General features: G+C 42.5%; 1 protein-coding gene across 1 annotated transcript in view; it reads right to left on the reverse strand.

Moving 5' to 3' along the window:
• The window catches only part of LOC120553705 (filamin-C-like), an 84,528-nt gene that overhangs the window by 31,773 nt on the left and 27,058 nt on the right, over positions 1 to 25,697 (reverse strand). Inside the window, 15 exon segments of the mRNA XM_039792398.1 lie at positions 151 to 313; positions 1,607 to 1,780; positions 3,843 to 4,440; positions 6,339 to 6,601; positions 7,456 to 7,573; positions 8,687 to 8,856; positions 10,549 to 10,639; positions 10,761 to 10,921; positions 11,622 to 11,745; positions 12,466 to 12,609; positions 13,926 to 14,039; positions 14,863 to 15,056; positions 16,534 to 16,670; positions 20,311 to 20,437; positions 21,190 to 21,327. Coding sequence (XP_039648332.1) covers positions 151 to 313; positions 1,607 to 1,780; positions 3,843 to 4,440; positions 6,339 to 6,601; positions 7,456 to 7,573; positions 8,687 to 8,856; positions 10,549 to 10,639; positions 10,761 to 10,921; positions 11,622 to 11,745; positions 12,466 to 12,609; positions 13,926 to 14,039; positions 14,863 to 15,056; positions 16,534 to 16,670; positions 20,311 to 20,437; positions 21,190 to 21,327 — 2,716 coding nt within the window.

Here is a 25,697-nt window from a genome sequence, read left to right on the forward strand (position 1 = left end):
GTGGCAGTTTTTTGGACCTCGGGGACGCGACTGATCATATCGACGGGGTTTTCTGTCAACGGTCGCCCGTCGGCTAAATGTGTCTACACCATAAGAGCTCTGGTGTGATGAAGAGTCATGTTGTGATGAAGAGCTCTGATGTGAACTCACCTGGTCTCCACGGTGAAGCGGTTTGGTTTGTTGACCAGTCCCTCCTCCAGACCGGGTCCGTAGGCTCGGACCCGGCTGGGATCGCAGCCCTCCGACACCGAGACCCGGAACGGACTCTTCGGGACCGAGACGTCATCAAACAGAACTTCAATCAGATGCAAACCTGCAGACACACAAAACACACACACACACACACACACACACACACACACACACACACACACATCATACATACAGACACACAAAACACACACACATAAATACAGGCACACAAAACACACACACACACACACACAGATACACACACACACACACACACAGACATACACACACACACACAGACACACACACAAACACACACACAGAAGGACACAAACAAATACACACACACACATATAAACACACAGACACACACACACACACACACACACACACACAGACACACAAACACAGACAGACAGACAGACAGAGAGACACACACATAAACACAGCGAGTTACTTTAACGTAACATTTAAAATAAGAACTTGTAAACATTCAGGGCTCATACTGCTATATAAACTATTTTTTAAGATATTTCATAAAAGAATGCCTAAAAATCTGTTCATCGTTTGGCAAGAACGTGAAGAACTTTTTTGTCGCTTTTTTCAACTTTTGTCATTTGTTTTGTGTGGTGTTATCAGTAAATTAATCCCCAGAAGATCTCCCTCTTCTCTTCTTTACAGCCCGGTAGAACATGTTGGTTGTGTGTGTGTGTGTGTGTGTGTAACAGCAGATAACAGTCATTCCTGAAGCCTCCACTGGGAGTATTTCTGTCCCACAATGCACCGGGGTTCCAACATGTCACACATTACTATCAGCAGGGTTAGGGTCAGCAGACACACTGCAGCTATTAATACCCTCGCTCTATCTCTCGCTCCGTTATATTCATCTACACACCCACAAACACTTCCATACCCATACCCTTCCCTGCATGTTATCCCCCTCTTTCTCCCCCCTTTCCTGTCTTGAGCTGGCTTGTCTGCTTTCACACCTCCTTTGGTCCGTTTAAAACTAACCCCGAAAAATGGTCCGTACAAAACGTTGGAAAAAGCGGCAAAATTGTCGGCAAAAATATCGGAAAAATCAACATATATGTTGAAAAAAAGTGTCAAAAAGTTGAAACACCCCTCGGCAAAAACCCAGATAAAAGAGCTACAAAGAAGTTTACAAAAGTGTCAAAAAAAGTTGATAAAACACGGTGAAAAGGTTTTCAAAAATGCGCCAAAATCGTCAGCAAAAAAGTAACATAAATGTTGAATAAAAAAGGTTCAAAAAGTTGGATAAAAACGGCAAAAAATTCTATAAAAATGTAGAAATCCTGCTTATGGCACCAGATTGGTTCGGTCCAATCGGTTCGGACGTCCTGTGTTTAATAAAAACCAAAACCTTTGAGTTAACGTTTGAGAAGCGTCTCACCGTCCTCGTACGGCGTGTACTCCACTCGGTAGGTCCCGTCTCCCTTGTCGGTGATGTAGGCGTCCGTGTTGGCGCCCGACGGGTTGGAGATGGGGGCTTTGATGCGGCCGCCGCCGCTCCGGTAGTGCGCCCGGGCGTCCACGGTGAAATGCGTGGTCACTTCCCTCAGGACGCCTGCAGACAGGAAACACACGTCAAGACACAGAAGAAGAGAAAGCAATCACACAGAAAAAAGACAAGAGGAAAGGATGGAAAGACAAGGAATCATGGAATTGTACATTTTAGCTTAATGGTTTATTTATTTGATTAGGACAATGCACATTAATCAACATTTCTGTAAATGCGCCAGTGTTAGCCAGTCGGCTAATTTACAACTGTAGTCCTAGTTACACAATAGTACTTTTTACTAAATGTATTTTAAATGTTATATTGTTATGTAAATATGTAATTTACTTTCTTTTAAGGTGACTTTTTACCATCTGTCTAAAGACTGCAGATGAAAAATAGCCTTCTGGCTAACTCTGGCATAGTGACAGAAATGTTTATTAATATGCACTGTCCCTGTAATAAATAAATATAAAGTAAAGTAAGAATAATTCAGGAAGGTCAGAAAAGTGACGGATGGAAAGAAGAAGTAAGAAAGAGAGTATGTAAAGGAGGAAGGGAAGGAAAGGGAGAGAAGGAAGGAAGGAGGGAAGGAAGGAAGGAAGGATGAGAGGAAGGAAGGAGGGAGGGAGGGAGGGAAGGATTCAGTGTCCTGTCCCAGAGGAGAGAAGAAACTAGAACATATTCACATTTAACACGCTGACATCACACTAGTTTACCTGTTTTATCATCAAAAATGACTCAAACTGATTAATGGATTAACGGAATAGTTGGAGATTAATTCAATAATCATTTAAGCTTTGCAGCTCTACGTAATATTATGACCTCTTCCCTCAGCGTGCATGTCTCAGTCTCCTGACTGTGTCAGCTGAAAATAACATTGAAAAAAAACAAAATGTGTAAGTATGAACTTCTATTTGCCACGGAGATTATTTTCTGCAATAACCCCAAAAAAATCTTGTTGGCTTTTTGTGGATGGAAATAACATCTGTGCATCTAGAGGAGAATAACAAGCAAATAAAAGAGCAAATGTCCTCCTGGGAGTTTATTAACGGTGATAATTGACTGTCGGGAAGTTCATGAGGAAAACGAAACGTTTATCATTAAAACTGACCCGGCTGCACGTCTGGGAGTTTAAATATTTTAACCAGTCGACCATGATGCAACTTTTGTTTTTTCTGGGTTATAAATGTTTAAAAAAATTCAGTTTGTTTCTGTCAATATTTTTCTGCGCTTTTTTGACATTTCTTTAAGCTTTTCCCATGTTTTTTGTCACTCTTCCTGACATTTTTGAAGATTATCCTGACATTTATCTCACTTTTTTTGAAGTTTTTTCACATTTTTCCTAGTTTTTCCGATGTTTTTGTTTTTTCTGTGCTCCATTATCACTTTTTTCTTTACATGCTATAAAACTGAATAAAACTTCCACATTCAATGAAAGTAGAGAACTGATTATTTATTTAACTTTTGAAGAGCGTTGTAAGGAACCATCCACATTATTGGTTTTAAAATTTGGTTGAAAGAAATCCAAATTTCTGATATAGAAACATTTTGAAAATCGGTCAAATTTGACCCGAAGACAACAGGAGAGTTAATTAACTAACACATACATATAAGTATTTCTCCTGTCACAGAAACCTAGGACTGTGCAATTAATCAAATTGTAATGGCGATTTTGATTTTGGCTTCTAACAATCACATAAAAATGTAATCGAGAAAATCGATGATTTTGTACATTACGTTTTGCAGTAAACTCTTATTTTAAACTCTTGTGTTCTGAATGAAAAGACAGAAAAGTTCAACGGGAAAAGTATTATGGGTAGTTTCACCGTGTTCTCACTGTTGATTTGTTTCACTGTTTTTAAAATAACAAAAAAATGCAACATCTTTCCAAAATCAACGAGTTAAATAATCGTGATTCCAATATTGACCAAAATAATGATAGTGATTATTTTTCCCATAATCGAGCAGCCCTACAGAAACCACCGAGAGCATGTTAACAACCGCTACGCAAAACGTTAGCCGCTAAGCTTGTCTTCAGCTGCAATCTACCAGCCGCTAAGCTACCCTGTGTCTGTTTTAATATTCGGACCCCCGTTGTTGGGTAAAAAAATACTTCTGCCAGACTCACCTCGGGGCTCCACTCCCGGCCCGTGGACCTTCACCCCGCTGGTATCCACCGCCGGCTCCACCGTCAGCCGGATGGGGAACTTTGGCACAGCGTGTCCTCCGTACTTGATGGTGATGGTGTACATGCCATGGCACTGCGGGATGTAGGTAATGGCGTACGTCCCGTCGCCGTTGTTCTGCACGTGAACTTCTGCTCTGGCTCCAGAGTCGGAGACGATCTCAATGGTGAGCTCCGCCTCGCCAGCTTTGGAGCAGTCCACCGTGAAGGATCCGTCCTCGTTGACCTTCCCTCTCTCCAGGCCTGGCCCGCTGGCCGTCACCTTGCCGGGGTCGAACGCCGACTGGACCGCGGCCTTGAAGGGCGAGCCGGGGATGTGCTGCTCTGCAAACAGGATGTTGATGGCGTACTCTCCGGGCTCTGTGGGCAGGTAGGACACTGAGCAAGACCCGTCCCCGTTGTCCTGACATTCGATTTTGGCCTCGCAGGGTCCCTCCACCGTCAGGCCCAGACCGCCGGTACCGGCGCCCTTTGTGTCGATGGCGAAGGGCGCCGGTTTACCCACCACACCCCCCTGAAGGCCTGGACCGTAGGCTCGGACCTGGATGGGAAACGAGACACAGGGACAAATCTTAGAAGAAGCTTTCAGGAAAATGTCTTTAAAGGTCCCGTAGGTAGGATTGTGTATAACGTATGTGTGTGTGTGTATTAAAGGTCCCGTAGGTAGGATTGTGTATAACGTATGTGTGTGTGTGTATTAAAGGTCCCGTAGGTAGGATTGTGTATAAAGTATATGTGTGTGTGTATTAAAGGTCCCGTAGGTAGGACTGTGTATAACGTATGTGTGTGTGTGTATTAAAGGTGCTGTAGGTAGGATTGTGTATAAAGTATATGTGTGTGTGTATTAAAGGTCCTGTAGGTAGGATTGTGTATAAAGTATATGTGTGTGTGTATTAAAGGTGCTGTAGGTAGGATTGTGTATAAAGTATATGTGTGTGTGTATTAAAGGTGCTGTAGGTAGGATTGTGTATAAAGTATATGTGTGTGTGTATTAAAGGTGCTGTAGGTAGGATTGTGTATAACGTATGTGTGTGTGTGTATTAAAGGTCCCGTAGGTAGGATTGTGTATAAAGTATATGTGTGTGTGTATTAAAGGTGCTGTAGGTAGGATTGTGTATAAAGTATATGTGTGTGTGTATTAAAGGTGCTGTAGGTAGGATTGTGTATAAAGTATATGTGTGTGTGTATTAAAGGTGCTGTAGGTAGGATTGTGAAGATCCAGGACAAAAAACATTTGAACATCGACAACTTCTCAGTCCCTCCCCCCTTTCTGCTAAAGCCCAAAACGGTCTCCTAAGCCCCTCCCCCCACAAGGGAGAATGAATGCGTGTGCATGAGCAGTGATTGACACGCAGTTAGACACCCCCCCTGGCCCTGATTGGTGCATCTGAACATTTAGACACCCCTCCTGGCCCTGATTGGTGCATCTGAACAGTTAGACACGCCCCCTGGCCCTGATTGGTGCATCTGAACAGGGGAACAGAGGAGCTGGATTTATTTTAATGACCTGCTTCATGTAGTTCTACTGGAACATAGGGGCAGTTTCAGCAAATATGACAGAAAGGTAGTTTTATAAGTCTAACCTACTGCACCTTTAACCGTTTGAACTCGCAAGCTGCAGTTCCAATGAGTCAACCTGTAGGGAGACCGAATTGGCGGGACGAAAAAAACCCTGTTGTTCAAATGAACCTGATTATGCCCTTGGGCGCTTAAGTAAGGCCCTGTTTACATGAAGATGGTTATTTTGAAAAACTGAGACATTTCCCTTTGTTTGTGTCCTTCGTTTACACGCAAACGGAGAATTCTCTTCTGAAAACATTTCTTTCTAAAAACTCCGGCCAGAGTGGAGATTTTGGAAAACTTTGTTTGCATGTTTGCACGTAAACTGAGACAAACAGAGGTTTAGGCAGCCTAGAGAGAGAAAGAGGAAGTGATTGGTTGCTGTTGTTGCTATTTTCGGGATTTTTGATTGGCTAAAGTGGGCTTGAGCTTCTCGATACACCGCCACCTACAGGTTTCATTACATTGCCAACTACAGGTTTGGCATGCTCTTGACGGCATATATACATGGGTACATGTAAACGAACACTTTTCTGAAAACTGACAGGTGTGCACAATGTTATTTTTGAAACCGGAGAGGTTGAAATGTCCGTTTATGAAAATAGCCGCCCACGTGTAAACGTAGTCTAAAATAACTAAATAAAATATGTGGCAGCCATTGTGTGCAGTAAAGTTTCTTTTAACAAGCCTGTTGTACTGATTTGATGACCAGTTATAGTTTTAATGCTAGTAGGCCTATTAACAGGTGCAGATAAATTCAGGTAGGACTGTCTGTAGACATATTTGATTACGTGTATTATGAGGTCGTCCGCGAAAATTCTTGATTACAAATAGTGGTCCACACACAAAGAAAGTTTGAAACCCCTGACGTTCACTCACCTTTGAAGGGTCGGGGGGCATGACGGCCTCCACCGTGAACGGACTTCCTGGGATGGGGTTCCCGTCGTAGCTGACGTCCACTTTGTATTGTCCTTCCTCGGGGGGAATGTACTTCACTGTGTGCGCCTCATTGGCTGTGCCCGACTCCAGCTTGCAGGGGATTGGTCTGCGTGACGATGAGGTGATCTTGACGTCAAGTTTGCCCTGACCTCCAGCCTCACGAGTACACACGCTGAACTCCTCGTCCTTCCCAACGTCCACCTCTTCGATTCGCACACAAACACAATCAGGATGTTTGTCAGTGCTAAGTCATACGGTGGCCGAGACGCTACAACACAAATACAAACACTCCAACACAAATACAAACACTACAACACAACTACAAACACTACAACACAAATACAAACACTACAACACAAATAAGCTTGTCTTAAGCTGCAATGTACCAGCCGCAAAGCTAACGTTACCCTGTGTCTTTAGCTGAAATCTACCAGCCACTGAGCTAATGTTACCACACATACTAAAGCTACAACACAAATACAAACATTACAACACAAATATTTTAATTAACTAAAATGTTCGTATAAGTATTTCTCCTGTCACAGAAACCACTGAGAGCATGTTAACAACCGCTACGCAAACTTAAGCCGCTAAGCTTGTCTTTAGCTGCAATCTACCAGCAGCTAAGCTAACGTTACCCTGTGTCTTTAGCTGCAATCTACCAGCCGCTAAGCTAACGTTACCCTGTGTCTTTAGCTGTAATCTACCAGCCGCTAGGCTAACGTTACCCTATGTCTTTAGCTGCAATTCACCAGCCGCTGAGCTAACGTTACCCTGTGTCTTTAGCTGCAATCTACCAGCTGTTAAGCTAACGTTACCCTGTGTCTTTCGCTGCAATCTACCAGCCGCTATGCTAACATTACCACACATACAAACGCTACAACACAAATACAAAAGCTAGCTACAAAAGTTTTGCTACTTTCCCCTAAGTAAATTTTTACTGGCTGGTTTGTCAGGACATTTGTTGGACTGAACTCAACCTGAACTTGACTTCCTGTTTGATTAAGGTTTCCTCATTTCCTGCTGCTTCCATCAGTGCGGACGCAGACGTACTCACTGTTGTTCAAACCCTGAACTTTGACCTTGTTGAGGTCCAGCGGGGGGGCCACGCTGATGTTGAAGGGGCTCTTAGGGATGGGGTCTCCGCCGTGACACACAGTGACGGACATGTTCCCCTGAAAGAGAGACACCGACTGCAGTTAGCACCATAAAGCTGCAACTACCCATTATTTTGATTTCTTAACGTGTTGAGAGGAATGACCAAAAAAGTGTCAAAAAACACTGAAAAAGTGTCAAAAAAATCACCAACAATTTTGGAAATAAAAGCGCCAAAAATAGTGACAGAAATGTTAGTTTTTTTCCAATTGATAACACACTAAAATAACACGCAGAGCACAATTATTTAAACTGACACAGAGAGCAAAACCTTTTCTCAAGTCTCCAAAAGTCTAAACACATTTTCTGCTTTAAACACATTTTGCAATTCAGAATGGCTCTTTTTAAATGCACTGAACACAGTTCTCTGCATAAGACACAACAATCTGACATAAAGTCACATTTGCACTGACTAGTTTGGTGAAAAATAAAAAATTAAATGTTTCAACAGCATGCGTGTGTATCTGCAAATATTTCTGTGCATGTGAACAATCTGAAGAATTCTCTACAATTTGAACTATTTTAGTATTATGGCAAAGCATACTAAAGATGAAAGGGCTTTTCATTATGCCCAACAGTGTGTAGTTGGTTAGACAAACATCTGGTAATATGAATGAAGTGTGTGTGTGTGTGTGTGTGTGTGTGTGTGTAATATGAATGAAGTGTGTGCAATTTAGTGCAAAAGTTTGATTTTGATAATGCTATATGTAGTTTTGGTTGCAGTGCTTAATTTTGCAGGATATATGAGGTATTTTGCAGTTTGGGTGTGTGGTTTTGTGAATTGTGTTAAGTATTTTGATAAAACTAGCCTAGTTTGCAAAAATGTGTTTTAGCAATTGGAAAAAACTTCAAAAACACATTTTTAAATAAAAAAATAAAATAAACCTAACGCCAAAAAAAATTAAATAAAAAGAGCCACAAATGTCAAAAGAAAAGCGACAGAAAATGACGAAAACCCCCCACAAAATAATAACAAAAAAGCTACCAAAAAAAACAGCAAAACGTTTTAAAAAAGTGTTAAAATGTAGAAAAAAAATCAACAAATATGCCCGAAAAAAATGCCAAAACCGATTTATGAATGGATGAATGTTTGCAGCTTGTTCTAAACGCTGTGAGTCGGAGAGTTGTCTCGCCTGCTGGAGGGCGGTGTAGCGGACGGTGTACGAGTAGTTGTGGTTGTCGATGATCTCAAAGTCTCGGACGGCTTCTCCTTTAGCCGCGCCGGTGAAATGAACCTCCGGTTTGGCTTTGCCGGCTCCCTTCGTGTAGATGGTGAAGTGAGTCGGTTTGCCCACTTCAACTCCTGCAGACAGAAAATACAGAAATACCATTAATCTGGAGCTGTTTATACAGCTGTAGTGCCACGTTTCCCCCTCTCATTCCCCCTGCTCTGGCGTCCCCCCTCTCATTCCCCCTGCTCTGGTGTTTCCCCCTCTCATTCCCCCTGCTCTGGGGTTCCTCCCTCTCATTCCCCCTGCTCTGGGGTTCCTCCCTCTCATTCCCCCTGCTCTGGGGTTCCTCCCTCTCATTCCCCCTGCTCTGGGGTTCCTCCCTCTCATTCCCCCTGCTCTGGTGTTCCTCCCTCTCATTCCCCCTGCTCTGGGGTTCCTCCCTCTCATTCCCCCTGCTCTAGCGTTCCTCCCTCTCATTCACCGAGATCACTTTTGGCTCAAAACTAAAACGCTTAAAAACCAAAACGTAGCGCTGGAGAAGTAGCCTAAATACTTTAACAACAGGCAATCATTAAGTTATTCAAAAGCACAAATTACTACTTTTATTTCCAGAGCAGAAGCCAGTACATTTCGTCACACAAATAAAGACGTTTACGAGCACTAATGAAGTAACTCAGGAGCACAAATTACTACATTTCTGTGGTTTTTAGTCATTTGACAGCGAGAATCACTCACTTGTAAACACATTACTGTAAGTAATTCCAGAGCACAGTATTTTCCAATCTGGACTCTCTGTCTCCATGTTTGTGTGTCTGAGTGTCTGATGGAACAACAATCTGTGAAACTGGTCCAGTATTAAACCAGAACCAAGCTGTAATGTAACCCTACAGGACGAATGTTCAGCAGCAGTTAGAGTCCACTAAAAGTTCTGTTGTTGCTGCTGACAGACTCAGATTATTATTCTAAGTGTCTGACAACATTATGGGATGGATCCCTACAGAGATAGACCTTTTAGTTAAAGAGTAAGATCCTTTTAGTTTAACATGAAACAGCCCCGAAATCACCATCACCAAACTCCACCAGACTCCATGTAAATAATCAGGACTTTTAGCGTGTATAGGGCCAGCATATCTCCACCAGACTCCATGTAAATAATCAGGACTTTTAGCGTGTATAGGGCCAGCATATCTGGCACATCTGTTCCAACAATCACCACTCTGGTTTGGTTAAAATAAACCCTTAATTCACCCATTTACATGTGGAAATATGCTGGCTCTATACACGCTAAAAGTCCTGATTATTTACATGGAGTCTGGTGGAAATATGCTGGCTCTATACACGCTAAAAGTACTGATTATTTACATGGAGTCTGGTGGAACTATGCTAATACTCTAAAAATGCTAAAAGTCCTGATTATTTACATGGAGTCTGGTGGAGATATGCTGGCTCTTTACACGCTAAAAATCCTGATTATTTATATGGAGTCTGGTGGAAATATGCTGGCTCTATACACGCTAAAAGTCCTGATTATTTACATGGAGTCTGGTGGAGATATGCTGGCTCTATACACGCTAAAAGTCCTGATTATTTACATGGAGTCTGGTGGGTTTGGTGATGGGGATTTCGGGGCTGTTATAGCGTTGTCGCTCAATACTGGTTTTGAGCGACAACGCTCACATTACGCTTCACATTAGTCACTTACACACAAAAACATGAGAAAACAGGGACCAGGTTTAAAAATACTGAAGTTACTCTTTAATTTGTGTGCACACATAAAGTAGTTTGTGCTGTGCAGAACAGGAAGATGATCTGAAATCACTTACCTGTCTTGCTGAGTCCAGGTCCCTCTGCGCGGACTTTAGCTGCATCATGGGAAGGATCCACCTTTATTCTGAAGGGGCTGATGGGAATTTCCTGTTGTGACATCAAAGATAAGAGGTTTCTTAACGTCTTGTGACCCCTGAGATCTAAATTATTCTGGAGGAAATGAATCCCACTGTTGTTGAGCTGTTTGAAAGAAGGTTTCCAGACTCACCTGATCGGCGAACAGCACCATGATGGTGTACTGCCCGGCTCCTGGAGGCGTGTACTTCACCGTGAACGTGTCGTTGTCGTTCTTGATGATGTCAAAGTCGATGTCGGCCTCCGCCGGACCGACCACGCCCGGCGCACACTTGATCCCGATGCTGACGTCACCTGCAGGCAACATGAACGTGGTCATAAATTCACTTCATATCACAATACATCTGTCCTTACATTCTTACATAACAAATGTAGTTTCTGCAATGATGAACCGGAATCTGTAACACATTTACATTTAACCCTTGTAAACATGTAAACATGCTGGAGGCTGGCTGCCAATATTCAACTGTATTAAAGTTGAGACAGATTTTACTTTTTGGAGAAATGCAACCCAGTCTTTAGCAGCTTTGAGAGCGATTTGAAAACGAAATATAACCAACCAGTCCTCCAAACCCTCTGAGGATATGGGTGGTACCATGTAATGGAAAAACGCCATTAGTGTGTATATTTCTTTTTAATTCTGTGTGTATATCCCTTTCTAATTTGTTGTTTTACTATTTATTTATTGTATTTTAAATTTAAATTTGTCACTGAGTGAACTGCTGCTAAAAATGTGCGTTGTTCATTTTGTACAATGACAAATAAATCTTCAGATTCTGATTCTGGTTTACCATGCTGCCATTCAAGTCAAGGCTTGATAATTCACCATTCGTGTCACGGTACGTCCCAGAAGCGTGAAGCGGCCCTCTGCTCTGCTAAAGAAACGCGCCAAGTCTATTTTGCACGTGAGCCGCGGGCCATTCAGATAGCCCCCCTGCCCTCCCTCCCCCCCTCCCCTCCCCATTAGAATATGATGTATGAAGGCGTGTCCAACCCTGGCCGGCCTCGCTGCAGTCCACGGTGAAGTATGTCGGCTCGTTGGCCTTCAGTCCCGTCTTCTCCACACCTGGACCGTAAACCTTCACGTTCTCTGGATGGCTGCCCTCTCCAATCAGCACCTGGAGCACATCATTCACACGGAAAAACGTTTAGGAGTACTGTGGGAATTATGTCCAAAATGACGCCCTAGGCCAGTCTAATCCGACTCCAGTTAATTAATTTAGTTACAAGAACACAAGGATGAATATGAGACGAAGAGTTTAGTTAAGCAAAGTTTACGGAGTCCAGCATAAGAGTTACAACACAGAGTCTAAGTTTCCCTAGCAACAGACATGAAGTCAGAGCTGGTCCACCAGGATCTCGGTTCGAATGAGCTCAGATCTATTGTCTCCCTTAAAGGGATATGCCACCGTTTGTTGAAATAGGGCTTATCACGGTCTCCCCTAGCTGTAGATAGATGGGCCAACGCATTTTTTGTGCATGCATCGTTTTAGTCCGGTGCAACACCGGCAGCGCCGCCGCTAGTTAGCTTAGCGCGTTGAATGGAATCCTAAGTTGCCGGTTAACATGTTGTGAGTAAAAGTGAGCCGACAAAAGACAAAAAAAAAAACCTAAGTACTTGCACTGAGACAAAAAATGCGTTGGCCCACCTATCTACAGCCAGGGTAGACCGTGATAAGAACTGTTTCAACAAACAGTGGCGTATCCCTTTAAGCTTTTATCCTCCCCTCACAAGGGGGTGTCTCCACAGAAACTGTTATCTTGTCTGTCTGTCTGTGTGTGTCTGTGTGTGTGTCTGTGTGTGTGTGTGCGTGTGTGTGTGCGTGTTGGGTCTTTACCCTGAAGGGGCTGTTGGGAACGTTGACCTCCCCCCAGGTGATGATGATGGTGTGTTTGACAGGTTTGGTGGGAATGTAAACGCAGAAGAAGGTGCTGTCTCCGTTATCAGTGATCTGGATGTCGATGGGGAAACCCTCGGCATCCTGAAAGCACAAACACACATTTCACTTATCTCCAGTTAGTCTGGATCAACGGGAGTACATGTCAGGGATAAACCTTCCTCTCTCTCTGTGTGTTCTCAAACTCCGTTCTCTTCAGGAATCAACAACAACCTTGAGGCTAGCGAGCTACACGCTGAAAATATTAAGTTTTAAAGAACATTTGGATGGTGCAACAAGGCAGACCTACTTGGTTCTTTCAGGGAATGATTGTAAAGATTTATAAAGAATATGTTAGATCATTTCCTCTCTAACTGGGAGGTTTTATAAAGAATATGTTAGATAATTTCCTCTCTAACTGGGAAGTTTTATAAAGAATATATTAGATCATTTCCTCTCTAACTGGGAGGTTTTATAAAGAATATGTTAGATAATTTCCTCTCTAACTGGGAGGTTTTATAAAGAATATTTTAGATAATTTCCTCTCTAACTGGGAGGTTTTATAAAGAATATGTTAGATCATTTCCTCTCTAACTGGGAGGTTTTATAAAGAATATGTTAGATCATCTCCTCTCTAACTGGGAGGTTTTATAAAGAATATGTTAGATCATTTCCTCTCTAACTGGGAGGTTTTATAAAGAATATGTTAGATCATTTCCTCTCTAACTGGGAGGTTTTATAAAGAATATGTTAGATAATTTCCTCTCTAACTGGGAGGTTTTATAAAGAATATGTTAGATCATTTCCTCTCTAACTGGGAGGTTTTATAAAGAATATGTTTAGATCATCTCCTCTCTAGCTGGGAGGTTTTGGGACTGATTGGTGGGATTACTGTGGACGAAGTACACACAGAGATACACTGGTAAGAGCCAATGAGGTTTAACCATGTATCAGCTCATTTAAATAGCTCACATTACGGTGTTGTGTCAACAGCATATCTGGAGAGAAAAAAGTCGTGTGAAAAATTGAAATATTTTGAGACAAAAGTCTGTGTTGCTGCGTCCGGAGCTTAGCACCGCCCAAGATGATTGTGATTTGTTTAAAGATATCCTAACAACCCAGTTTTTTCTGAGTACATCTGGCAACAAAAAGGTGATGAAAAAGGCGACAAAAAGGTGATGAAATAGGCGTCAAAAAGGCAACAAAAAGGCGACAAAAAGGTGATGAAAAAGGCGAAAAAAGGTAGTGAAACAAGCGACAAAAAGGTGATGAAAAAGGCGACAAAAAGGAAAAGAAAATGCGAGAAAAAGGTGATGAAAAAGGTGACAAAAAGGCGACAAAAAAACTATAAAAAGGGAAAGAAAAGGTGCCAACATAACAGCATCAGAGAAAGCTTTATGACTGAATCTGTGAGTGATTACCTGAGCGTAGAGCTTCAGCTCTCCTCTGCCGGCTCCATCCGTGTCGATGGTGAAGTCTGCGGGTTTGTTGACGATGCAGCCGAGCGGCTCCAGACCGGGACCGTAACACTTAACCTGGAGAGGAATATAAAATATAAAACATTCAACATTCAACATGATTAACAGTAAAACATTGTGAGCCCTCCAACAGCTGCTCAATGGCTACAGAAAGTAAAGCATGTCTGCACAATGGAGTATATGATATTCATCAGCTATGAATGGATATTGAATAGAGACAACAGTAGAGAGTAGTATGTAGAGAGACAACAGTAGAGAGTAGTATGTAGAGAGACAACAGTAGAGAGTAGTATGTAGAGAGACAACATTAGAGAGTAGTATGTGGAGAGACAGCAGTAGAGAGTAGTATGTAGAGAGACAGCAGTAGAGAGTAGTATATAGAGAGACAGCAGTAGAGAGTAGTATGAAGAGAGACAGCAGTAGATAGTATGTAGAGAGACAGCAGTAGAGAGTAGTATGTGGAGAGACAGCAGTAGAGAGTAGTATGTAGAGAGACAGCAGTAGAGAGTAGTATGTAGAGAGACAACAGTAGAGAGTAGTATGTGGAGAGACAGCAGTAGAGAGTAGTATGTAGAGAGACAGCAGTAGAGAGTAGTATGTAGAGAGACAACAGTAGAGAGTAGTATGAAGAGAGACAGCAGTAGAGTAGTATGTAGAGAGACAGCAGTAGAGAGTAGTATGTAGAGAGACAGCAGTAGAGAGTAGTATGTAGAGAGACAACAGTAGAGAGTAGTATGAAGAGAGACAGCAGTAGAGAGTAGTATGTAGAGAGACAGCAGTAGAGAGTAGTATGTAGAGAGACAGCAGTAGAGAGTAGTATGTAGAGAGACAGCAGTAGAGAGTAGTATGTAGAGAGACTACAGTAGAGAGCAGTTCTCACGTTTTCTGGGAAGACGTCGTTGGCAGCAGGGAGGATGTGAGCCATGAAGGGACTGTCCTTAATGTCTTCGTCGTCACAGATGACATGCACGGCGTAGTCGCCCGGTTCGGTCGGCCAGTATCGGACATCACACGACCCGTCACCTTTATCGTCACACTCAATCTTCGCCTGAGACGGACCCTCGATGGAGAAACCTGCAGACCGCCGGTGACATACCTCAATACACCTTTCACAGACAAAGTCACAAAGTGCTTCACAAGAGAAACATGGGTTAGAGCCCCAGACACACCAACCCGACGGACGACTGTCGGCAGGAAAGGCAGTCGGACTGATCAGTCTCCTCCCGAGTTGTAGAGTTTAGATTATCTGCCCGAGCCCGAACCAGACCCGATATTTTCCGACGCTATCCTCGGGCTGGGCCCTTGATCAAGCATTTGTGTTTTTTAATCATTACTTTATTAGCCTTATTCGGTGGGGAGAAAGCTATATGCCTCTCCAGCTTCTCCCGTAGCTCTGGCTGTATGTCCTGCACAGACCTGAGTGTGAGGTAAACTGGGCTACACCGTGTGTGCCCCTTCTGCAGCACTGTTGTCGGCCAGTATGTCAGCACGCAGACCGTGGAGAAAGACAGGATTAATTAGGTGATGGAGACCAGAAAGTCTCCTGTATGGTTCCAGGGCTTTGATTATGTTGCTGCCTTGATCTGTTCCCCTCACTATTCAGCTGAGGGAGATATGGGTCGAGGTTTATATTTACGTTTCTTCATTCGGATCCATTTGTGATCCATTACATTATGAATAAACTAACAGCAGTTTACATCCTTCGTCCTTGTTGCATTACCGGTATTTATTAAGATAATTATAACCGATTTCTGCAGTTCAAACAACTCTGAATTGTAGTTGAGAACGTCAGTTATAACAGCCCACATATTAAAACATTGTCAGGTTTAAATCGGGCTCATAATTACAGTTAATGTGTCGGGCCGTGTTCGGACGCAACGTGCACGGGCTCGGGTAGGGTCGGGCTTGATTTTTTGGGCCCGATCTAAGCTCTACTGAGTTGGTCCAAAAAGTGCCTTGGAACACACCGAAGCGACGTACGTTCTGCTCGTGTGCGAGACGTAATGTGTCTCCATAACAACAGGCAGCGCTAATCTGTATTGTTGCCCAAAAAATGAAAACCAGCACCTTGATTGGATCAACGCGTCACATGGGTCTGGCTTCTCCCCGATCATAATGGCGCTTCGTTTGGAATCCGATCTCATATTTTACTAAAATAGTTCACCGAAACGTGTTTCGGAAAACATCTGAAGAGAGAAATAGGCCGTGCAGTGTCTGAATCTGTCTTCATTTCAGATCAACAAAGGTCATTTTAAAAGATTTTCGTCAGATTTTGAGAGGCTCTAGTCACGCTCATCCCGCTCGTCATTTCCGGTAATTGGTCATTGAGTCCGACCGCCCGCTGGCCGATTCAACACGTCAGGTCGGTCCAAATGAAGGCCGATGGCTCCTTCGACTGACGACGGCACGGAACACACCGAACAGACTCGAGTCACCGACATCAACAGACTGTCAGACGGCCGATTATCGGGTTGGTGTGTGAGCACCTTAAATAAGAAACGTGAAGTGATTTCTGACTGGTCCTTGGTGTCGTTGTGTGATTGGGACGTACCGAGTGTTCCCACCTCCGTGCCGATGGCCTCCACCACAAAGTCGGCACTCTTCCCAACCATACCCGTCTCCAGACCGGGACCCCAGGCCCGCACCTTCTGGGGGCCCGCCTCCTCGCTCACCTGGACCTCAAACGGACTGAAAACAGACAGACAGACAGACAGACAGACACACACACACACACACACACACACACAAAGACACACACACACACACACACACACACACACACACACACACACACACACACACACTTTAACCATTTATTTATGTCCACATGAATGGGACACAAATATTCCGGATGCAGTACAACACATATACGCAAACTCATGGACCAGTGGCACGCAGCAGATCTTCACAATATCACTTAACAAGCACAAAACTCACTTCTCGAGGGTATAAGTAGCAGCGCCTCCGCCATATGTGGCGGCTGCCAATAATAGTAGATATGGCCCAGTACTTTGCAAGCCGTTTAGCCTTCTTTTTGTCCATCCCAAGTTGTTGCAGCCCTCTTACTACCAACCTGTGTGTGTTTCCTAGGCTACCAAATATGAAAATGAGTAGCGTGCACCTATAGCCCAGCCCTGAGATGGTGTTTAGGAGTGGTTGGTATTTAACTACCTTGGTGTAGAAAACCTCCTTCATGCTGGAATCAAAGGTGCAGCCTACCTCCAAAATGTACACCTCACTGGACTCCTCACACACACAACCATAGTCCTCATAAATTCACCGGAGGTTAGAACGCCAACACAGGATAATAGAGCTTTTTCACAGCAGACATGTAAACCATTAATGATGTCTGCATTCCACTTAAGAGAAACCCTGGTATTAAACCATTAATGATGGCTGCATTCCACTTAAGAGAGACCCTGGTATTAAACCATTACTGATGGCTGCATTCCACTTAGGAGAGGTCCTGGTATTAAACCATTACTGATGGCTGCATTCCACTTAGGAGAGGTCCTGGTATTAAACCATTACTGATGGCTGCATTCCACTTAGGAGAGGTCCTGGTATTAAACCATTACTGATGGTTGCATTCTACTTAGGAGAGGCCCTGGTATTAAACCATTACTGATGGCTGCATTCCACTTAGGAGAGGCCCTGGTATTAAACCATTACTGATGGCTGCATTCCACTTAGGAGAGGCCCTGGTATTAAACCATTACTGATGGCTGCATTCCACTTAGGAGAGGCCCTGGTATTAAACCATTACTGATGGCTGCATTCCACTTAAGAGAGGCCCTGGTATTAAACCATTACTGATGGCTGCATTCCACTTAGGAGAGGTCCTGGTATTAAACCATTAATGATGGCTGCATTCCACTTAAGAGAGGCCCTGGTATTAAACCATTAATGATGGCTGCATTCCACTTAGGAGAGACCCTGGTATTAAACCATTACTGATGGCTGCATTCCACTTAGGAGAGGTCCTGGTATTAAACCATTAATGATGGCTGCATTCCACTTAAGAGAGGCCCTGGTATTAAACCATTACTGATGGCTGCATTCCACTTAGGAGAGGTCCTGGTATTAAACCATTAATGATGGCTGCATTCCACTTAAGAGAGGTCCCTGGCTGTTAAACCATTAATGATGGCTGCATTCCACTTTAGGAGAGACCCTGGTATTAAACCATTACTGATGGCTGCATTCCACTTAGGAGAGGTCCTGGTATTAAACCATTAATGATGGCTGCATTCCACTTAAGAGAGGCCCTGGTATTAAACCATTAATGATGGCTGCATTCCACTTAGGAGAGGCCCTGGTATTAAACCATTAATGATGGCTGCATTCCACTTAGGAGAGGTCCTGGTATTAAACCATTAATGATGGCTGCATTCCACTTAGGAGAGGTCCTGGTATTAAACCATTAATGATGGCTGCATTCCACTTAAGAGAGGCCCTGGTATTAAACCATTAATGATGGCTGCATTCCACTTAAGAGAGACCCTGGTATTAAACCATTAATGATGGCTGCATTCCACTTAAGAGAGACCCTGGTATTAAACCATTACTGATGGCTGCATTCCACTTAGGAGAGGTCCTGGTATTAAACCATTACTGATGGCTGCATTCCACTTAGGAGAGGTCCTGGTATTAAACCATTACTGATGGCTGCATTCCACTTAGGAGAGGTCCTGGTATTAAACCATTACTGATGGTTGCATTCTACTTAGGAGAGGCCCTGGTATTAAACCATTACTGATGGCTGCATTCCACTTAGGAGAGGCCCTGGTATTAAACCATTACTGATGGCTGCATTCCACTTAGGAGAGGCCCTGGTATTAAACCATTACTGATGGCTGCATTCCACTTAGGAGAGGCCCTGGAATTAAACCATTAATGATGGCTGCATTCCACTTAAGAGAGGCCCTGGTATTAAACCATTACTGATGGCTGCATTCCACTTAGGAGAGGTCCTGGTATTAAACCATTAATGATGGCTGCATTCCACTTAAGAGAGGCCCTGGTATTAAACCATTAATGATGGCTGTATTCCACTTCGGAGAGACCCTGGTATTAAACCATTACTGATGGCTGCATTCCACTTAGGAGAGCCTGGTATTAAACCATTAATGATGGCTGCATTCCACTTAAGAGAGCCCTGGTATTAAACCATTAATGATGGCTGCATTCCACTTAGGAGAGGGCCCTGGTATTAAACCATTAATGATGGCTGCATTCCACTTAAGAGAGGCCCTGGTATTAAACCATTAATGATGGCTGCATTCCACTTAGGAGAGGTCCTGGTATTAAACCATTACTGATGGTTGCATTCTACTGGAGAGGCCCTGGTATTAAACCATTACTGATGGCTGCATTCCACTTAGGAGAGGCCCTGGTATTAAACCATTACTGATGGCTGCATTCCACTTAGGAGAGACCCTGGTATTAAACCATTACTGATGGCTGCATTCCACTTAGGAGAGGCCCTGGAATTAAACCATTAATGATGGCTGCATTCCACTTAAGAGAGGCCCTGGTATTAAACCATTACTGATGGCTGCATTCCACTTAGGAGAGGTCCTGGTATTAAACCATTAATGATGGCTGCATTCCACTTAAGAGAGGCCCTGGTATTAAACCATTAATGATGGCTGCATTCCACTTAGGAGAGACCCTGGTATTAAACCATTACTGATGGCTGCATTCCACTTAGGAGAGGTCCTGGTATTAAACCATTAATGATGGCTGCATTCCACTTAGGAGAGGCCCTGGTATTAAACCATTAATGATGGCTGCATTCCACTTAGGAGAGACCCTGGTATTAAACCATTAATGATGGCTGCATTCCACTTAAGAGAGGCCCTGGTATTAAACCATTACTGATGGCTGTATTCCACTTAGGAGAGGTCCTGGTATTAAACCATTAATGATGGCTGCATTCCACTTAGGAGAGGCCCTGGTATTAAACCATTAATGATGGCTGCATTCCACTTAAGAGAGGTCCTGGTATTAAACCATTAATGATGGCTGCATTCCACTTAGGAGAGGTCCTGGTATTAAACCATTAATGATGGCTGCATTCCACTTAGGAGAGGTCCTGGTATTAAACCATTACTGATGGCTGCATTCCACTTAGGAGAGGTCCTGGTATTGTGCATGCTGACTCACTGAAATATCTTACTGGGACACTTGATGGAACTGAGCCATCGTTAAGGTTATCAATCTCAGCTGTGCTTTTCCTACTATGACAAGTCAACATGTCTGCTGTGAACAAGGTCCATAAAAGGATCTACTAACACAGGATAATAAAAGGATCTGTCTGTCTCACCTGCGGGGGATGCTGTGTCCTCCCCAACTGATGGTCACCGTGTATTTTCCCATCATGATTGGGTAATAATTACACTCGAAGATCCCGTTTTCCATCTCGATAACCTTCACCGGCTCCTCCAGGCCCTCTGGATACCAAATAAACAATATTTAAACACTTCATCACTGAGTCTGGGATAAGACTTATAATTATATATATATATATACATATACATATACATACATATATATATATATATATATATATAAAAAAATACTATTTCAATCTTGTGTTGTCTTTCCGTCGACCATGAAACTATATTCTGTTTTTCTGGGTCAAAATTTAAAATACAAACTTTTTTTTCAACATTTTGGTCGTCTTTTTTGACACTTTTGTCACTTTTCCTGATGTTTTTGTCACTTTTTTGTCTTTTTTGTCGTTTTTGTCACTTGTCACTATTTCCAAATTTTCCGATTTTTTTCTGCACTTTTTGACGTTTTTGTCACTTTTTTCAACGTTTTTTTATCAATGTTTTTCCAAATGCTATGACATTGAATGAAAGTAGTGAACTGATCATTTATTAAACTTGTGAAGAGTGTTGTAGGGAACAATCCAAGTTATTATTATTATTCTTTGACAATTTGGTTGAAAGAAAACCCAAATTTCTGATATAGAAACTTTTTGAAAAGGAGGACAACAGGAGGATTGAGTAGGTTGCACATTTTCATTCGCCACTTGTTTATCTGTTTGTACATTCTTTCCTTTGTATTTTTTAATCTTTATTTTCGAATAGTTGTTCTTGTCTTCTATCATATTAAGACTCAAGTAAAGTACCTCAACATTTGTACTTAAAGTAGAGTACTGGAGTAAATTGTAAAGGTGCATTTCATGGCATCTTACTTGGTCCCTTCACAGTGACTTTGAGCTCTCCGCTGCCGGCTCCTTTAGTGTAAACTTTAAAGTCAGACACTTCTTTGACTCTCAGACCCTTCGGCTGCAGACCTCTGCCCGTCGCTCGGCATGCGTTGGGATTACAGGCTGAGGACCAATCAGAAGGAGACGTGAGACGCTGGTTAGACTGGGAGATGATGTTGAAAAGAAACTAACAAACATTCACGCAAACACACACTCATCTGTGCCTGAGTAGTTCTACACTGAATGCTAACTTAAAGGGTAACTACTGTTTCTTCAACATGGACCCTATGCTCCCATGTTTGTGTGTTAGTGACTGATGGGAACAACAATCTTTGACATTGGTCGAGTGTGTGTGTGTGTGTGTGTGTGTGTGTGCGTACGTGTGTGTGTGCGTACGTGTGTGTTTGCATATGTGTGTGCGTGTGTGTCTGTGTGTGTGTGTGTGTGTGTGTGTGTGTGTGTGTGACGGATGATAAAAATACTTCATAAATCAGAGTCAGCGTGGACAGAGTTAAATATAAACCTAACTGTAAAGCTTTAACATCTCTAATTCTGACTACTTTAATCCTAAACACACACAAACACACACACACACACATACACACACACACGCAGTGTATCTCTGTTAGAGAAGCAGTTTGCTGAGGCTGAAAGGAAAGAGCAGCAGAGTAGAAACAGTCTGGAGGAGCTGCAGGGTCGGGACTTCAACACGTTAAAAACAAAGATCATACATCCATAAATACTTTAAGACAAGAACAATCCGCTGTATTATTTGCAGGTAAAGCTGAGAATTTGACAAAGAAACATATTTAATTTACAGTTTTGTATCCGAACAGACGAGATGCAACATTGAAAAGAGTGAAAAAGGGAAAAAAGATTTTTATTTTTTTTAGGAAGAAATGATTTTGAAGAATGAGAAGGTTAATAATTATGAAAAGGAAATGTTTATGTAATTAAATTATTTTTTTTTTTATTTTTTTTTTTTTTTTTTTTTTTTTTTTTTTTTTTTTTTTTTTTTTTTTTTTTTTTTTTTATTTTTTTTTTTTTTTTTTTTTTTTTAATTTTTTTTTTTTTTTTTTTTTTTTTTTTTTTTTTTTTTTTTTGGGGTTTTCACAGGCCAGTGCAGATGATGATGAAAAATATAGGAGTAACTTATCATTGTAGCATATACCCCTCAAAATCCACTTATCTCAAGATATATGTTTTTGTCTAGTAATTTGAATGCTGCATTCGAAAGGGGAGGCTAAGAAAATACACACTGCTGGGTGTTAGATTTTTTTAAAGTGGCTTTTTTGTTCTAAAAAGCCTTTTAAAATGTCATTGACATCATACACATCGTACGGCCGGAGATACTGCTTTACGGCTCTGAGTCACGTTCCGCTTCGGATGCCATCAAGCAGGACCTCTGGTCTTAATCAGTCCTTCACTGACCAATCAGCATTCATTAGCAGAATGCTAGCGTGTTATGGGCAACAACGACTCAACCTGTAAGAAATCAAAAGGACATAAGCACTCGTTCATTCTACTTTCGACCTATAATCCATGTTGAACTTGCAAAAACTACAATCAAATCTGAGATTTCTCAACAGCAATCATGCGAAAGAGAGAAATGTAGCCATCTAGCTCCATAGACTCCCATTCATTTAGCTGTCTAGCTCCATAGACTCCCATTCATTTAGCCGTCTAGCTCCATAGACTCCCATTCATTTAGCCATCCAGCTCTATAGATTCCCATTAATTTAGCCGTCCAGCTCTATAGACTCCCATTAATTTAGCCGTCTAGCTCCATAGACTCCCATTAATTTAGCCGTCCAGCTCTATAGACTCCCATTCATTTAGCCGTCTAGCTCCATAGACTCCCATTAATTTAGCCGTCCAGCTCTATAGACTCCCATTCATTTAGCCGTCTAGCTCCATAGAGTCCCATTCTTTTAGCCGTCTAGCTCCATGTTTAGATAATTTCCTCTCTAACTGGGAGGTTTTATAAAGAATATGTTAGATCATTTCCTCTCTAACTGGGAGGTTTTATAAAGAATATGTTAGATCATTTCCTCTCTAACTGGGAGGTTAGTAAAGAATATGTTAGATCATTTCCTCTCTAACTGGGAGGTTTTATAAAGAATATATTTAGATAATTTCCTCTCTAACTGGGAGGTTTTATAAAGAATATGTTAGATCATTTCCTCTCTAACTGGGAGGTTTTATAAAGAATATGTTAGGTCATTTTCTCTCTAACTGGGAGGTTTTGGGACTGATTGGTGGGATTGCTGTGGTTGAAGTACACACAGAGATAAACTGGTAAGAGCCAATGAGGTTTAACCATGTATCAGCTAATTTAAATAGCTCACGTTACTGTGTTGTGTCAACAAATGCAAGACTATACTGATGATTAATCCAGAGAGGACTCCACACATCCACATTCACTGTTTCTGTAGAAGGATATACAGTAAAGCTGTTCAGGAGGAAGCAGGTGCTGCACATGCTGTAAAGCAGATAAACCCCATCCAGAAGGGTCAGAGGCAGGGATGGTTTTGAGTTGAGGTGGAAGGAAACCAGGCTAGCGCAGGCAGGCTCCAGTTACACCCCCGCCCCCAGACTGTACTAACTTGGTCGCCTGGGTTTGGGTGGTGTTGGAGGGGGGGCTCTCCTTGTCTTGTCTGAGGGTGCGGACTGAGGTACAACCTGCACCGGAGACCCAGTAGGCGGGATGCTCTGTAAAACTAAAGGAGGGAACAACAGTGATGATATATTTGTAAACAGGCAGAGAGGGGACAGAGACCTCCAGAAGTCCAGACGAGTAGATGGTAGGACCCGTAGACTGCCAGGCCACCGGACCAGCAGGGAGAGATGGGACTAGGTTAGGTTCTGCAGGTCAAGAGTTCTCAAGTCGCTAACATTTAAAGTGATGGTTCGGAGTAATTTCACCCTAGGGTCCTTTGCACCATGATCTCGAGCCAAACACCCCCCCAGAAGCTTTTTTCACCTGGGTCGAACATTGGGAGCGTTAGCGTAGCGTAGCGTAGCGTTATCAGCTGAATAGCTTAGCGCAGAGGCTAATGGATCCGAAGTGTCTCTTAACATTACCCCACTAATGCTCGAAATGATACCAAACGTCTACAGTAGTACAAATAGTTTATGCACTCATAAAACGAATGGATTGTAAAATTTGTAAAAATACACCAGAAGTTTATGTAAGTAACACTTGCCTGCTGGCTTCGCTCTCTGCTGCTGCTGCTGCTGTTACTACGGGCAGTAAGAGTGCTTAGGGACATCTACACATAACAACACCAAAAAAGATGCAACAAAAATATTTATTAATTTAATGATTAAATAAGGTAATGTCTCCAAACTTACCTCAATTATTACTTGTCTCCTGCTAGTTATACTACAGCACTTACTTTAAAAAATAAGTTAAATTAAAAATATTTTTGTTGCATCTTTTTCGTGTTGTAATTTGTAGATGTCCCCAAGCACTCGTCTTACAGCAGCAACAACAACAGCAGAGAGCAGAAGCCAGCAGGCAAGTGTTATTTACATAACCTTCTGGTTGTACTTACAAACTTTACAATCCATCGTTTTATGGAGTGCATAACCTATATATACTACTTAGACCTTTGGTCATCTCGAATGGCTTATAAGTGGAGTAATGTTAAGAGACACTTCGGATCCATTAGCCTCTGCGCTAAGCTATTCAGCGGCTAACGCTACTCTACGCTAACTCTCCCAGTGTTAGACCCAGGTGAAAAAAGCTTCTGGGGGGGTGTTTGGCTCGAGGTCATGGTGCAAAGGACCCTAGGGTGAAATTACTCCGAACCATCACTTTAAGTCAAGTCTACACTGACTAGTCAGAAGTAATGTCACTATCCGAGAAAGGCATGTCCTATATCAAGACTGCAAGTCCTTAATCAAGTCCCAAGTCAAAGGCCGACTAGTCTCCAGTTAGATCCGACTGGGGCAGTCCAGGGTCAAGTCAAAAGGTGAGAAAGGCAAGTCCTGAATCAAGATTAGCACTCCACAAGTCAAGTCACAAGATTTACAAGTTCTCAGTCAACTCAAGACAGACAATTCCAGGGCCAAGTCCAAAGTTAAGACAGGCAAGTCCTGAATAAAGACAGTAAGATCCATGGCTTAAGTCAAGTCCTAAGTCAATATTGGGAATCCTTAAGTCAAGTTGGAAGTTGTGACAGGCAAATCCTTTATCCAGATAGCAAGTGCCAGTCAAGGCAGACAATTCCAAAGTCATGTCCTAAGTCAAGTCCCAAATCAAAGGCTGGAAAGTTTAATTTCTGACAGATGCTAAAGTCCAATCTAAATCCAATCAAACAACATTCCAAGTCAAGGACAGGTATTGCCAAAGTCCATCCATCAATTCATCCATATTATCAAGTCCAGTTAAAGATTGACAAGTCCCAAGTCAAGTCCTAAGTCAAGGCTGGAAAGTTTACTTTCAGAGAGAAGCTGAAGTCCAATCTCAGTTTAGTCAGACAAGATCA

Source organism: Perca fluviatilis, chromosome 23 (assembly GCF_010015445.1).
Source record: "Perca fluviatilis chromosome 23, GENO_Pfluv_1.0, whole genome shotgun sequence".
Classification (NCBI taxonomy): domain Eukaryota; kingdom Metazoa; phylum Chordata; class Actinopteri; order Perciformes; family Percidae; genus Perca; species Perca fluviatilis.